Genomic DNA, 16,438 nt, shown 5'->3' on the forward strand with positions numbered 1-16,438 from the left:
TGTGATTCCCAGTAAAGAAGGAAGAGTTCAGAGTTCCTGAATTGTGGAAGAGATGAAAAATTCAGTGTTACACAATCAACTGCGTTATATCTAAGCCATGGTGGTTGTAGTGGTGAGAGATAAAATCGTATTTCCTAAATGCTACCATGTTTAGAAGGCTCATTGTAGCTATAGCTAGCATATTTACATTTAATAGAAAAATTTGCCAATATAATTTTCAAGCAAGTATGTAATGAGTTATATGGAACACATAGCTAGAGGTCATTTGTTAATGTCAGGGTCGTATAACTTGCTAGTTAGTCAGTTAGGAAGTAGCTAATCTAGTAGCGAAATTATGTTTAAGCAAAAACGTAATAGTTGTCGAATGACTATGGTGTAAGAGGAATAAAACACTTCAGGGTGTGCCGTTACAGGAAAAGAATGAACGTTCTGGCACTAATAGTAATTTCCCTTGTCGTTGGGTTGTCTATGATTTATTTTTTTTTTTTTCTGTAAAAGCACGCCCCCAAGTGTTCTATTCTTAACATAAAACCTGGGTTACAATTTCTTGTTTGTTGTGTGATACGTCTGAAAACAAAATGGCGTAACAATTTGAGATTCGTGTGTTATTCGATGGCTTGAAAATCCCAATTTATGGTGGAAAATGTACAATAATAATGATTTTAAAAAATGACGATAAAGCCAGCCATAAAAGCTAACAAGATGACAAGGCTCGTAATTAATTATAATTAAAATATCGGGATATATATCACTGATACGTGCAAGAAGCAAACAAAGGCAGCTCCAAACACTGGGGTAAGAACTTGGCAGGCTTTTGGCACGGGAAGGTGAAAACATGAAGTTAACAAGGAAACCACGGCGTGCTATAATATTTCAGATTTCCCACCGCATTTTATTGAATGTTGTGTAACAGTCCTGAGTAAGAGTGTCTTTTATTAGTTATGTAATTACTTTAACCTTAGAAGGATTATGATTATTATTATTTTTTGTCTCCTTAGTGTGTCAGGGCGGGTCCAGCAGACTGAATCTTCTGAACACTGTAGACGTGCACTTCCAGAGCATGGTGCAGATGTACAGCAACTGCACCGTGATCCTGGAGAACCTGGAAATCACACACACCACGGACAAGCACGATCTGTCCTTTCTCAAGGTACAATGAGCTGTCTTTTCACTGGTTATACAAATAATCTGCTCTCGTCTGATATACACACACAGTGTTCACAAGACAATTCCACATAATCCACCCTTCCAACTTTGGAGGAGGACATTTTCTGATAGCCCTGATTTTATATGTCGTGACACATTATTGCATGGATTCATTGACAAATGACATAAATTTGCTGGCTACTTGGGATGCTATTTGCAAAGAATGCTTGGACCCCAGAGATTACTGCTTGAACCAAAATTAAAATCAAATTACTGCAAGTTACAGTATATTATTTTATTATTCCCATCATCTATTTACAACCAATATTAGGCAGACAGCCAGAATGACATTCACAAACATCAGCTAGATAACTAGCTAACTCTTGACTTTCTTTTCTTTCTTTCTTTTTTAATAAGTTGGACATAAACTGCTTCTTACTGAGTCTTCTTATTAATTTATGCGTATCCCATGTTATACAACTTTTACACACCTGAAAATGTTTCTCTAGTTATCCTAACACCAGCCAGCAAGCTGACTTGCTAATGTTTAGCTAACACTCCTACCAGGATATCTGATTACACACCCCTTAGATAGAGAGAGAAGATTCCACATAAATGACCCATGCTTGGGAGGAGGAAATTTTCTGATAGGCCTGAGGTCAAGTTGTGACACAATGTTGATGTTTTTCTTAATATGGCAGAAACCATAGATAGCAGTTAATGCTAAATGTACTGACATTGTAATTTTAGCCAAAGAGAGTGTTTTCTTAGTAATTTACCAACACATCTGAGGAAAATGTAGATATTCCTAAGAGTTTTGTCTTGTTGTTATTTGTCGCTAGCTAAATGTGCTAGCTAAATAGTTAGTCTCAGCCATTACTTAGTTTATAGCCTTATGGTCTTCATATTTCAGTGTGCTTGTGACTTTAAGCACTTGAATGGTATCTTGTGTTTGCTTTACCATGTCGAAGAACAATAAAGTAATAAATTACAAAAATGAAATCACACTGGTCTAACTACAGAACACCTGAGACTGAACTAAGTATTAATGTAGGGCGTGGCCAAGGCAGAGTTGGAGCAGGAGTGGGAGAAAACAGAAAGTGAAAAGGAAACTTTGTTTTCTACATACACCAGTTTCAGAATGAGTTGATACACGGACTATAAATGTCAGCATTTTTTTGCTGTGTTATGAAATTAGAACCAACGTTTCTTTGTTTTTCTTTAGACCATTGAAGAAGTTGGAGGCTACGTTCTCATAGCTCGGAACACGGCGCCAGAAATCCCACTGAACAACCTGCGCATCATCCGAGGCCACTCGCTGTTTGATAATACATTTGCTTTGGCAGTTCTGTCAAATTTGAATGAAAGCACAGTCAATTCAGGTGTAAAGAAGCTGTTCCTCAACAGCCTCACCGGTACGTCGTGATCGTATATCAGTAACGAATTAATAAAAGATAGAAGATTTAGAGATTGAATATCTGTACATTATTTTCATTAACTGCTATGTCCATGTTAGTTTTAGTTAGTTAGTTAGTTCTTTTTTTCTTTTTTTTTTTACACTATGACTTTGTACAGTACAGACACTAGTAAAAAACAAAAAAACTTGTATCGCTATGGACAAAAACTGTAATATTAACGTTTGAGAATAAAGAGCTAAACTTTTTATTCTCAGTTATGCATTTTACAGTCTTTCAAAAGCCAATACCTAGCGAACAGAATTTTTTGAGCACATTCAATAAGAGTTAGAGATAGACTAACCATTCAGAAATGATTTCCTAAAAAGAACTGCTGTAATAAACAGTGCCAGTTATACAGCAAAAAAATGATAGAAAAAATGGTGATATTACCAATATTTCTACAACTTAAACTTTGGAACGTCACATTAAAGCATTCTTTAAAAACTTGACAGATGAAATATTCTCGAAATCAAGTTCCCACAGCTGTAAAGTACTGCTAATCGAAAAATTTGGTTGGGTAGCTCTATGTAGTCAATTCAGATCGTATTTGTTCACGTCCTGTCCGATTTTAAACTCGGCTCATCGATATGCAGGGTACATTGCTCTGGTGCCTTTGGGATTCCTTCTAACATGCAAATTGTTCTTTTCAAGAAATACACCGGGGTGGCGTGAAATTTAACTTCAACTATTACTTATGTAACGCGGAGACCATCCAGTGGGCCGACATCGTGAACCGGAAGAGCGATCCAATTGAAGTCGATTATCAGAGCAGTTCGAAAAAACTCTGTAAGCGGACCCTCTATATTTTTGCAAAATTCTGCATGTTGTATCCATTGTTTCTTTTAATATAAAGATGCGTCTTGCTTTATTCTCTCTTTTACAGGTAAAAAGTGTGACCGAAGCTGTTACAATGGCTCGTGTTGGGCTCCTGGCCCTGAAAACTGCCAGACTTGTAAGTAGTAAATATTCAGGGGATTTCAAATGAAGGGATTAAGCGTTTCCGGTTTTACAGCTCATAAGTGCTACGTTGAATGGAAAAAACTTTTACGAGAAGTGCTGAGTTGCCTAAATTACTGCAAAATGTAGTCATTTTTTCTGATTCACCCGTAAAATCGCTGCAGGTTTTGTGACTCCCACGCTGATAATGATGCTATGAATTGTATTGTCAGGGGTCCAAGAATGAAACCTCTTTTTCTGTTAGAATTTTGAGGGCTCCAAGCACCACTTTATGAAAGAAAACTAGTTTTGATATTTTCTCCAGTATCTTAATTTACCCAAATGTCTGTAACTTGGGAATTCTTGCATGCATTTGAATAGGCAAGGTTTGAGTTTCTGACATCTGTGTAGGAGTTTCTCAGGAAGCGTAATTACGATTGACTTGAAGTTTGGTGTACTGTATTATTGTACTATAATCTATAAGTGGATTTCGAAGGATGACTGGATTACTTGAAAACATAGCCGCAACCAGCCAATCAGATTTCAGCAGGTAATTTACAGGGTGAACATTGAGCTACAGACACAAAACTTGAATCTATGGACTCTTAAGTGCGCTGTGTAACTTGCGAAAAACTGGCCAGTGTGGATGCACTCTTGGACCCCACAGTTATATACTTAATGGTGATTATGGCGAACTGGTTATAGGCCTAATACGTTTCTAAAGAGAATGGAGTGGTCAAAGTGTGACATAATGTAAAGACAAAACTATCAGTTTGTTAAACTTTGAAACATTTCTGAGTACTCAATCTGTAAACGACAAATCAGTGCTTTACTAAATGCAATCAAGCAATCTATAAATGTAACCTCATATTAAGTAATTATACAGCTTTGAAATGTATCTTATTCTAATTACAAGTACTTGATTAAATGATTTTGTGTCAGTCACAAAGCTGGTATGTGCTGAGCAGTGCTCCGGAAGGTGTAAAGGCCCCAAACCCAGCGACTGCTGCAACGAGCACTGTGCATCCGGCTGCACCGGCCCGAGGCCTACAGACTGCCTGGTGAGGAAGCACTCAAAAAACACTTCACTGTCTGCGTGCTTGAAAATGCAGGATTTATGTTGCTCATCCGGTGGTGTTTATATCACTACTGCCTGTGAGGTTTATTGGTTGGACTGACCTTTGAAAGTTAGAGGAGGAGGCAGAACCCTATCTTAACCCTGTCAGACCAAGACAGAATTCCATGTTGTCTTTTATCTTCTGTCATTAAAATACGTTCGGTTATTTGATTATTAGCGCGTTTATTGTAAACAGGTGGATTTTTGAATGGCTGATTTTGATGAGATTATTTGATAACAGTTGTTATTGTTATTTCATAACACAATGCTAAGTCAACATTCTTTTTTCCAAAAAAAAAAAAAAAAAACCAACAAGAAGTGTTACATTTATGTAGTGTTACATGAGTTCAGTTAGTGATGTCACTAAATAGCATCAATGGCTCCAAACTATCATGGTTGATATGCAAATGAACAGACGTTGCCATAACCAGAAACTTTTACAGTTCTATTTTTAAAAGAAAGTCATTTATTGTGCACCTGAACATATAATGTTTTGCAGATGGTTGGCTGTGTGTCACACTAACGCTGCAGTCTGCGTGCGTCAACAGATAACAATTTATAACATGACCACATGCTAAAGTGTATTCAGCGTAGAGCTGATAATGTAATCTATTACTGACTAGTCTCCAACACTTATTTTGACACAGTTTCTTAAAAGCTTCTTGTATCTTGTATCACTCTACTGAGATGTCTTTACTGTTGTGTGTACACTGTGGCTGAACCTAGTGGTTTCGTGATTAAACATCGCTCAGCGTCGCAGTGCCTCCGGCTCTGAGCACAGCTGGAGGAAGCGTAATCTCTGGGGCAGTGAGGAAATGCTTGGTTATCAGAACTGACCGTGTATATGTGTGTATGTGTGTGTGTGTGTGTGTGTGTGTGTGTGGGGCAGGCCTGCAGGGACTTCCAGGATGATGATACATGCAAAGATGCATGCCCTCCTCTCATGCGCTACAACCCCAACACACACAATGTGGCCCCCAACCCGGACGGGAAGTACACATTCGGGGCCATGTGCGTGAAGCAGTGTCCATGTAAGATTCAGTTCATTCAGTCAGATGGATTCTGTTAGGATTTGAAGATTGTCAGTGGGATATGTGTTGCTAGATTGTTGCGAGATTTGGTGACTTCTTAGAACCCTCTTAGCACCCTAGCAACACTGATAACTGATCACCATTGTTCCCAGAGACCAATTACTGATCCCCATCATTCCCAAAGACCGATCACTGATCCCCATCGTTCCCAAAGACCAATCACTGATCACCATCGTTCCCAAAGACCGATCACTGATCACCATCATTCCCAAAGACCGATCACTGATCCCCATCGTTCCCAAAGACCGATCACTGATCACCATCATTCCCAAAGACCAATCACTGATCCCCATCATTCCCAAAGTCCAATCACTGATCCCCATCATTCCCAAAGACCAATCACTGGTCACCATCATTCCCAAAGACCAACCACTGATCCCCATTATTCCAAAAGATCAATCACTGATCCCCATTATTCCCAAAGACCAACCACTGATCACCATTATTCCAAAAGATCAATCACTGATCACCAGTATTCCTAAAGACCAATCACTGATCAGCATTATTCCCAAAGACCAATCACTGATCCCCATCATTCCCAAAGACCAATCACTGATCCCCATCATTCCCAAAGACCAATCACTGATCACTATTGTTCCCAAAGACCAATCACTGATCCCCATCATTCCCAAAGACCAATCACTGATCACTATTGTTCCCAAAGACCAGTTCATTTGACTCTATTTTGTAAATACATAAAGTGTTTGTGGTGCCATGACCAAAGACTTCTTTGTAGTGACTTTTTGAGCAGGCATGCTTTTAGCTAGAGGTTTAATCAGAGCTGAAATGTCAAATGAGACCCTAAAACATGCCGTGCGAACCCAACACAAGGACCGCAAAACCAGACACCGCGTGAAACCCAACATTCCTAGCAATAGTGTTTATGATAAACTCAGTCATGCAAGTTTTTTTTTTACCCAATTTTCTCCCATCGCATGATTAGCTATCACCACCCTAAACAACAGGTTTGAAAGAATCACCATTATTCCTTCTCAGACTCCCAGACATGCAAAGCATCCTCAGAATTCAATCTCACCATTCCCTTGACAAGAAAAACGCAACCTTAGGCAATTGCTCAACTCAGGCACCCATTATTATTACATTTAAATTCCACTTTAATGAATTTACAAGCAAACAAAACCTTGTTTCGTGTTTCTTCCGGTTTCACTCAATTGTCTTTGCCTGACTCACGCCATGGCTTTAGGTATATCCATTCTCTTGCAAATGCATTGTCATGTCTACCACAGTGTCAACAACACAAGTAACACTAGACAACCAGGTTTAACCCCTTCAACTCCCAGAAACCATTGGCAGGTCCTCACATTCTACATTCTTGTACCTACACACTTTCTATATTAGCGTCACTGAAGATCCATTTATATTTACAGCATTCGTAAAAGGCCCTCCATTGGTTACTGAATAATCCGTAGCAGTTGCTAAATTATATTTACATACGAAGGACCGAGTAAATTATACACCAGGATTTTAAGGGGTTAACAAGTTTAAGGAAACAAAAGTAGAGAGGAAAATTAAACCAAAGCCAAAATGTAGGAAGTGAATTGCGTCAAATAGACTGAAAGAACCAGAAGAACCAGTTATTTCAACCTGACACCAAGCGTATGAAATTCGATAAAGCTTTTATATGTATATCATAGCTTTGGTGATTATTGAATAAACACTTGAGAGTATGAAATGTGCGAAACAAGACTCGGATACTGAAATCACACTCGTTTGAGCCGGTTTATTAGCCGGCTATGTGTCTTACCATGGTAGGATGATATGGGCGTGTTTTGAATTTGCATATTCATACATAGTCAATAATCCTGCCGTTTTTAATTGAAAGTGATTTTTAGTTACTTGTGCAGTAAGAAGCAATTTATTCATTCAATTCAACTCAGTTTGTTTTATCGGCGTGATTTGAGTGTTATATCAGTTACAGTATATAGAGGTTTTATACGAATAGCGGTTTCAAGAAAAGGAGGAAATAAACAGCAAACACAAATAATCGCTTAGTGTAACGGTCTTTCTACATTATTATTTTATAATGGTTTAAAATGGCATGTTCTGGGATACTTTAAGAGAAGCTGGGGGGAGGGTGGAAAGGGAAACTCTTTTTTTTTTTTTTGGTCATCGCACAGATCCGTGCGTCCGAGCACCGTAGTTAAAGTGTGATCGATTCCAACCGAAGCAGAGACAATCATTGAATCCTGAATCGTGAGCTTGCATTCGTTTCGCGGACTGTCCTGGTTTCTGAGTAACGTCAAACATTTTTAGCGTTTTTTTCTTTTTTCATTTACAGATAACTACGTGGTCACAGACCACGGCGCGTGTGTGCGAGTGTGCAGTCCTGGAACCCATGAAGTGGACGAGGACGGGGTCAGGAAGTGTAAGAAGTGTGACGGCCTGTGTCCGAAAGGTAATGTATGAGAGAACGGAATTGAAATCGAATTAAAATTGCATTCAAACACCGATCTCACGGCGCCGTTCAGTTCTTGAATCTGATTGGTCAGAAGGGGTGCTGATTAATGTTTGTATAGCCGCAGCTCTGAGAGTAGTTTCTTGCTGCACAAGTTTACATCGATATTATCGTCTCCATAGTAACTAATTCCCAGGGGCTTTTTGAGTATGACGTACACATCGTCTGATCGTAATACTAAACAACGTTTGTTTTGAAAAAGTGCTGTTACTTAACAAATAAAAACATGGAATTGATATTGACATGGTGAAGTTTTCTCCAAGGAGATGTTCGTTTAACGTTTATGGAAGGAGTCGTCAGTGTCAGCACTACTGTGTTGCTCATTTGTTTTCCATAAGAGGAAAGAGGCTGGTGAGGGAATGACTGTTTATAGCTGCTATAACGTGACAGGAACTGACTTGTTTCATAGACGTTCCGCAACATTGAATGTAACTATAAATGGATAACAAGTACAATTTGTGATTCTTTACTTAATAATAAAAAAATAATAATAATCGCAGGCAAATTGTTGTGGTATAAGAAGAATGAACCACTTTGCGATATTCCGTTATTGGAAAATAATAAATGTTCACCCTGTTGTTGATTATTTTCCTATAATATCTATGTTTTCAGTGTGCTCTGGACTAGGAATGGGTCATCTCACTCAGGTCATATCAGTCAATGCCTCCAACATCGATTCATTCGAGAACTGCACGACTATCAACGGAGACCTGTCGTTCCTGAAGCCAACGTTCCACGGGTGAGCTGAGACATGCAGACATAATGAAGGGGGATTAGCTGCTACCCCAGGATGGCCAAAGAGGCATTTCCTCAAAGTGTAACCAAGCTGGATAAAATAGTCCTCAGAATGAATAATAACCTGAAACCTGTCTGTCTGTCTATCTATCTTTTCTTTCTTTCTTTCTACAGTATCTATCTATCGATCTGTCTATCTATCTATCTATCTGTCTGTCTGTCTATCTATCTGTCTATCTGTCTATCTATCTAGCTGTCTGTCTGTCTGTATATCTATCTTTTCTTTCTTTCTTTCTTTCTTTCTACAGTATCTATCTATCTATCTATCTATCTGTCTGTCTATCTATCTGTCTATCTGTCTATCTATCTAGCTGTCTGTCTGTCTGTATATCTGTCTGTCTGTCTGTCTATCGGCCTATCTATCTGTCGGTCTGTCTATCTATCTGTGTATCTATCTATATCTATCTATCTGTCTGCCTGTCTGTCTATGAATGTATGTATCTATCTGTCTGTCTGTCTGTCTATCTATCTATCTATCTATCTATCTTTTTCTTTATTTCTTTCATTCTTTTTTCTTTCTTTCTACAATATATGTCTGTCTGTCTGCCTATCTATCTGTCTATCTGTCTATCTATCTATCTATGTATCTATCTATCTAATCTATGTATCTGTCTATCTATCTATCTATCTTTTTCTTTCTTTCTTTTTTCTTTCTTTCTACAGTATCTATCTGTCTGTCTATCTATCTATCTATCTATCTATGTATGTATCTAATCTATGTATCTGTCTGTCTGTCTGTCTGTCTGTGTCTATCTATCTGTCTGTCTGTCTGTCTGCCTATCTATCTATCTATCTATCTAATCTATGTATCTATCTATCTTTTTCTTTATTTCTTTCATTCTTTTTTCTTTCTTTCTACAGTTTCTGTCTGTCTATACTTTCTTTCTTTCTTTTTTTCTTTCTACAGTATCTGTCTATCTATCTATGTATCTATCTGTCTGTCTGTCTGCCTATCTATCTGTCTATCTGCCTATCTATCTGTCTATCTGTCTGTCTATCTATCTATCTATCTATCTATCTATGTATCTATCTATCTATGTATCTATCTAATCTATGTATCTGTCTATCTATCTATCTATCTTTTTCTTTCTTTCTTTTTTCTTTCTTTCTACAGTATCTATCTGTCTGTCTATCTATCTATCTATCTATCTATCTATCTATCTATCTATCTAATCTATGTATCTGTCTATCTATCTTTTTCCTTCTTTCTTTCTTTCTTTCTTTCTGTCTTTCTTTCTGTCTGTCTATCTATCCTTTCTTTCTAAAAAAAAAAACATCTGGTAAAACTGTGACTCCATCATATCATTAATGGGTCTAGCGAGTGAGATTCCTCAGCAAACTGATAACGATGAACAGAAAGCTGGTCAGTATTTGGTTAACAAATGAATGTTTCTGATCTTTTATTTCAGGGATCTATTTACTAACACCAAGCCGCTGGATCCTGCCAGACTCAGCGTTTTCAAAACAGTCAAAGAAATTACCGGTTAGTGCAGCTCCGTCTGTCTGTACGCCCGTTACTTATATCCAATTACAGTTCTATTAACCGCACATGTGCAATATAATAATCAGTAACAAAAAATCCCTTCTTCTCAGTGGAGCGTTTGTGTTGTCTGATGACTTTTTTTTTTGGTTTAAAAAAATATAATCATTTATTGTATAACATAGAAAAGAATGTGTACCTGTCTCGTCTCCTTGAGCCCGCTGCTGATTCCCACACATGCATACAAACCTCCACACCCAAGCCCTATGACGGTTTAACTAGCATTAGCATGCTAACTAGCGTTAGCATTAGCAAGGACTGCCAGGACATCACTTTCCATCTCAATTCCTGGAAACTCTATAAAGACTTCTTGTTAATATTTTTTTGAAAGGATGTCTTGGCTATAAGATAACAGGGGGCGTGTCTAGAAAACGACTGACAAGCGGCTCATCCCAACGCAAACAAGCGTTCCGGGCGTTTCCATAGCTACGTAATAGACTTGTGCTGAGGTCGCGGCTTAAACCGTTATTTTGTGGTCATGTTCTACATATTTTTCCACGTTAATTGTACTAATGATATATTGTATAATTTTTAATAACGTGTACTAATGACAGTTTTGCTAGAATTTCCTACCACACACGGCGCATCAGCCGAATGTGTAATAGCAACACTTTCATCATAGGGTCAATGTAATTATTGAACGCTCTCAGAAAAGTGTATGATGTAATTCATCATATTATATTAACTCATTCATTCCCCTTCATTACCAGGCACTCTGCTGATTCAGGTGTGGGAAAACATCACTTCTCTCAGCCCCTTCGAAAACCTGGAGGTGATCCGCGGAAGAACCAAACACCGGTAAGCTTTAAAAATGATGAGGAACTCTTGTATCGTATTCATTTACCGATAATCCGGCTCCGATAAGCAAAGAGTCAGCATTTCAAGAGGTTTTATCATTTTCTTTTACTTCTTGCAGCGGTACGTTGAGTCTGCGTGTCAGCTCGACTCCTCTAACACACCTGGGCCTGCGTGCTCTGCGGGAGATCAGCGACGGCAACGTACTCATCGAGAACAACCCCAACCTGTGCTACAACAGTCCGGATCACTGGAAACGCCTGTTTAAATCCGACACGCAGGTCGCCAGATTGGTTAAGAACGCAGACGCTGCGGCCTGTGGTACAGAGTTTACTTTCTACACCATGTGCTGTGTTCAAGCTTAGAAACATTTCCACATTGTCTCTGAAACTAGTTTTTCTTACTTTTCAACGTGGAATCGAAGGAAAGATGCCTTTTATTTCACACAGTTCATTTCAGGTTTCCTCGCTTCCTGGTCGAATTTCGCTGATAAATAAGAAAAAGTGTTGAACAAAACAGGGTTGAGGGTTGTTTATTCTATCAATTCTTTCTTTCTTTCTTTCTTCCTGCATCTTTATTTATTTCTTTATTTCTGTGTCCCTGCGTGTCTGTCCTTTCTTTCTTCCTTTCTGCATCTTTATTTATTTGTTTGTTTGTTTGTTTATTTATTTCTCTCTCTGCGTGTCTGTCCTTTCTTTCTTTCTTTCTGCATCTTTATTTATTTATTTGTTTGTTTGTTCATTTATTTCTGTCTCTCTGCGTGTCTGTCCTTTCTTTCTTTCTTTCTTTCTGTGTCTTTATTTATTTATTTGTTTGTTTGTTTATTTATTTCTGTCTCTTTGCGTGTCTGTCCTTTCTTTCTGCATCTTTATTTATTTATTTGTTTGTTTGTTCATTTATTTCTGTCTCTTTGCGTGTCTGTCCTTTCTTTCTTTCTTTCTGCGTCTTTATTTATTTGTTTGTTTGTTTGTTTGTTTATTTCTGTCTCTCTGCGTGTCTGTCCTTTCTTTCTTTCTTTCTTTCTGCGTCTTTATTTATTTATTTGTTTGTTTGTTTGTTTATTTCTGTCTCTACGTGTGTCTATCCTTTCTTTCTTTCTTTCTTTCTTTCTTTCTGCGTCTTTATATATATATATATATATATATATATATATATATATATATATATATATATATATATATGTATATATATATATAACCTTTCTTTCTGTCTGTCTGTCTATCTACCCTTACTTTCTTTCTGTCTTTCTTTCTGTCTGTTCTTTCTTTCTTTTTTCTGTTTTTCTATCTTTGTCTGTCTATCTATCTTTTCTTTCTGTTTGTCTTTCTTTCTGTCAGTCTTTCTTTCTTTCTTTCTTTCTTTCGTTCTTTCTATCTGTCTGTCTATCTGTCTGTCTATCTGTCTGTTTGTCTGTCTGTTTATCTGTCTGTCTGTCTGTCTGTCCTTTCAATGACCCCATCAATATCACAGTGTCATATCATTGTAAATAACAAAACAAGAGAACGGAGAGAACTTACTTTTCTTCTTCTTCTGATGACCTTCAGGAAACTCTGATGCAGTTTCCTAAACATGATGCAGTTTCTCTGATGCAGTTTCCTCTGATCTCTGCAGCGGCGCAGAACCGTATCTGTGATGAGATGTGTACGCCTGATGGTTGCTGGGGTCCGGGGCCTACCATGTGCTTCAGCTGCATGAACCACAGCCGCAAGAAGAGCTGCGTGGCTTCCTGTAACCTCCTGGAAGGGTGAGTCAGATCTGGACCATCTAGTTAACGTCACAGTTACACCTTACCACCGACGGGTACCGGTACTGGGATTTTTATGTAAGAAACATGTGAGCTGAGAAAAAATGTCAGTGGGACACACATTTGCAATGAAGTGTGGTATCCGAAACAGGATGAATTTCCATTACGTCACATGACTGAAGCTATCAGATACAGTGGACAGTGTATCCTACCGTAGCACCAAGTGGCTCATATTTTTTATTTGTGCCCCTTTATGGTGTGAACGCAGCCGCAGTCATTATATCTGGCCTGAAGCATTAATTCGTACATGTCTGAGCAATCTTGCAGAATGTTCCGGAGCTAAATATGTAGTTCCAGAGGAACACGCTGTATCCCTGAGTGCATAAAATAATGAAGTTTGTGTTTCTTTCAACAGCGAGCCACGTGAATATGAGGTCAATAAGACGTGTCTGGAGTGTGACCCAGAGTGCAAGCCTCTTAACGGAACTCTAACCTGCTCGGGGCCCGTGAGTAGATTCAAGAGATCTCCAAAAACACACCACAACAAAACACAGGATGTACTGTAGCATGCGGAAATATCTGTCTATTCATCCCTCCCTCCATCCGTCCGCCCGTCCATCCATCCATCTGTCCATCCATCCGTCTGCCCATCCATCCATATATCTGTCCATCCATCTCTCACTCCATCCGTCCATCTGTCCATCCATCCCTACCTCCATCCATCTATCTATCCATCCATCCATCCATCCATCTATCTATCTATCCATCCATCCATCTGTCCAACCATCTATCCATCTATCTGTCCATCCATCCATGCATCTGTCCAGCTGTCCATCCATCCCTCCCTCCATCCATCCATCCATCTGTCCATCCATCCCTCCCTCCATCCATCCATCCATCCCTCCCTCCATCCATCCCTCCCTCCATCCATCCATCCATCCCTCCCTCCATCTGTCCATCCATCCCTCCCTCCATCCATCCATCCATCTGTCCATCCATCCCTCCCTCCATCCATCCATCCATCCATCTGTCCATCCATCCCTCCCTCCATCTGTCCATCCATCTCTCCCTCCATCCATCCATCCATCTGTCCATCCATCCCTACCTCCATCCATCCATCCATCCATCTGTTCATCCATCTATCCATCTATCTGTCCATCTGTACATCCATCTATCCATCCATCCATCCATCTGTTCATCCATCTATCTGTCCATCCCTCCATCTGTTCATCCATCCATCCATCCATCCATCTATCTGTCCGTCCATCCATCCAGCTGTCCATCCGTACATCTCTCCATCCATCCATATATCTGTCCATCCATCCCTCCCTCCATCCATCTATCTGTCCGTCCATCCATCCATCTATCTGTTCATCCATCCATCCATTTGTCCATCCATCCATCCATCCATCCATCTGTTCATCCATCTGTTCATCCATCCATCCTTCTGTCGATCCATCCCTCCTTCCATCCATCCATTATCCATCTATCCATTCATCCATCTATCCATTCATCCGTCCATCTATCTATCTGTCCCTCCATCCGTCCATCCAACCATCCAACCATCCATCTATCTTTGCATCCATCCATCCATCTGTCCATCCATACATGTATCTGTCCATCCATCCGTCCATCCATCCATCCATCCCTCCCTCTGTCCATTCATCCAACCATCCATCCATCTATCCATTCATCCATCCATCCATCTATCTGTCCCTCCATCTGTCCATCCAACCATCTATCTATCTTTGCATCCATCCATCCATCCATCTCTCTGTCCATCCATCCATCCATCTGTCCATCCATCCATCCATCCATCCATCTCTCTGTCCATCCATCCATCTATCTATCTGTCTATCTATCTATCTATCTATCTATCTATCTATCTATCTATCTATCTACCCATCCTTTCTTTCTTTTCTTTCTTTCTTTCTTTCTGCTCAGGTGAAGTTTGTTACCTTAGCCCTTTATACATGATTAGCTGGTCTGTTTAAGGTTTTTTTTTGTTGCTTTGCTAGCTAGTTAGCAAGCTAATTACTTAACACGCTAGTTAGATAGCAAGCTGACTAGTTAGAGTGCTGGCTATTTAACTAGTTTATAATAATGTCGACGTAGTTTGAAAGGAATTTAGTTCATAAACAGTAAAAGAAATGGCTTCAGGTAGTGTTTGTGTTGCCTGTTGTCCTTGTGCTACTTGTAGTTACATATGTGTACACTAGATGGAACATATTTAGTGTTAGCATAAATCAGGCTCCAGAAGAACAAGGTGTAAAAGTCGCTGTTTTGGTTTGCAGGGTCCTGACAATTGTGCGGAGTGTCTTAACTACAAAGATGGGCTGCACTGCGTCTCGCGCTGCCCTCAGGGTATTCCCGGGGAGAAGGACACGTTCGTCTGGAAATACCCAGACAGCATGCGGGTGTGCCAGCTCTGCCACCCCAACTGCACCCAAGGGTAAGAGCACCGTCTTCTTCCTGCTAATTTGACCTCGGATTAGATTAGATTAGATGAAATATCTTCTCTCCAAAAAAGATTGTTTTTTGATGACTCCCTATAATTTTTTAGATGCACTGGACCAAAACGTCAAGACTGCAAAGGTACAAGGTAAGAATAAGAAAGACAAAAAAATTCAAGTCTTTTAAAACCAGCGACAAAAACCTATTCTGTTTAAATAAACGAGCTCTCCTTGTCCCTCAGTGACACGGGCACGTCGATCATCGCCGCCAGCGTGGTCGGAGGGCTCCTGGCTTTCATCATTCTCACTCTGGCCGTGGCCCTGTTAATCAGGAGACGGAAGATAAAGCGGAAGAGAACGCTGCGCAGATTACTGCAGGAGAAAGAGGTTCGGCTCAACACCTGACCTCAAAAAAACCCCACACGCTCGAGTTTTAATAAAAGATTAAACTGTTGAAGCCATGGCACGGTTCCCACTAACGCTTTCCTTAGTAACGGACACAAATATAATGGACGCCCCACGCGATCTACGAATTTTACAAAGCGTGTTGTTATTTTAACCGATAAAAACGTACAGCGTAAACATCGATAAATCGCTGTAGGAACAAACCCCGCTGGAACGTTTCCTCGTTATAGGAACAGCGCCACCCTGTCCATGATTATTTTCCTGTAATGGCACGCCTCTGAGTGTTTTATTCCTCACATCAATTCCCGCGGCTTGTGCGTGGATCCAGACGTCGTTATTATTGAGTCTTCCTGCTTTTCTTATAAGTTGCACTGTCATTACGAAATAATACTGTATGCCTTATTAATAATAGGCTGGAGTTCTGAAGGGGTTGTTTAATAATATCGTAGTAATCCTATTCATTAGCGCTGAGTGCTATTTGTA

The 16,438-nt window shown here is 39.5% G+C and overlaps 1 protein-coding gene across 1 annotated transcript in view; it reads left to right on the plus strand.

Moving 5' to 3' along the window:
• The window catches only part of egfra (epidermal growth factor receptor a (erythroblastic leukemia viral (v-erb-b) oncogene homolog, avian)), a 61,227-nt gene that overhangs the window by 30,361 nt on the left and 14,428 nt on the right, over positions 1 to 16,438 (plus strand). The window contains exons 2-17 of the mRNA XM_053651826.1: positions 999 to 1,150; positions 2,372 to 2,561; positions 3,255 to 3,389; positions 3,487 to 3,555; positions 4,482 to 4,600; positions 5,546 to 5,687; positions 8,047 to 8,163; positions 8,836 to 8,962; positions 10,428 to 10,501; positions 11,269 to 11,356; positions 11,475 to 11,674; positions 12,965 to 13,097; positions 13,513 to 13,603; positions 15,392 to 15,549; positions 15,661 to 15,699; positions 15,793 to 15,937. Coding sequence (XP_053507801.1) covers positions 999 to 1,150; positions 2,372 to 2,561; positions 3,255 to 3,389; positions 3,487 to 3,555; positions 4,482 to 4,600; positions 5,546 to 5,687; positions 8,047 to 8,163; positions 8,836 to 8,962; positions 10,428 to 10,501; positions 11,269 to 11,356; positions 11,475 to 11,674; positions 12,965 to 13,097; positions 13,513 to 13,603; positions 15,392 to 15,549; positions 15,661 to 15,699; positions 15,793 to 15,937 — 1,979 coding nt within the window. The remainder of the gene's footprint in view (positions 1 to 998; positions 1,151 to 2,371; positions 2,562 to 3,254; positions 3,390 to 3,486; positions 3,556 to 4,481; positions 4,601 to 5,545; positions 5,688 to 8,046; positions 8,164 to 8,835; positions 8,963 to 10,427; positions 10,502 to 11,268; positions 11,357 to 11,474; positions 11,675 to 12,964; positions 13,098 to 13,512; positions 13,604 to 15,391; positions 15,550 to 15,660; positions 15,700 to 15,792; positions 15,938 to 16,438) is intronic.

This window comes from Ictalurus furcatus, chromosome 20 (assembly GCF_023375685.1).
Source record: "Ictalurus furcatus strain D&B chromosome 20, Billie_1.0, whole genome shotgun sequence".
NCBI classification, from domain to species: domain Eukaryota; kingdom Metazoa; phylum Chordata; class Actinopteri; order Siluriformes; family Ictaluridae; genus Ictalurus; species Ictalurus furcatus.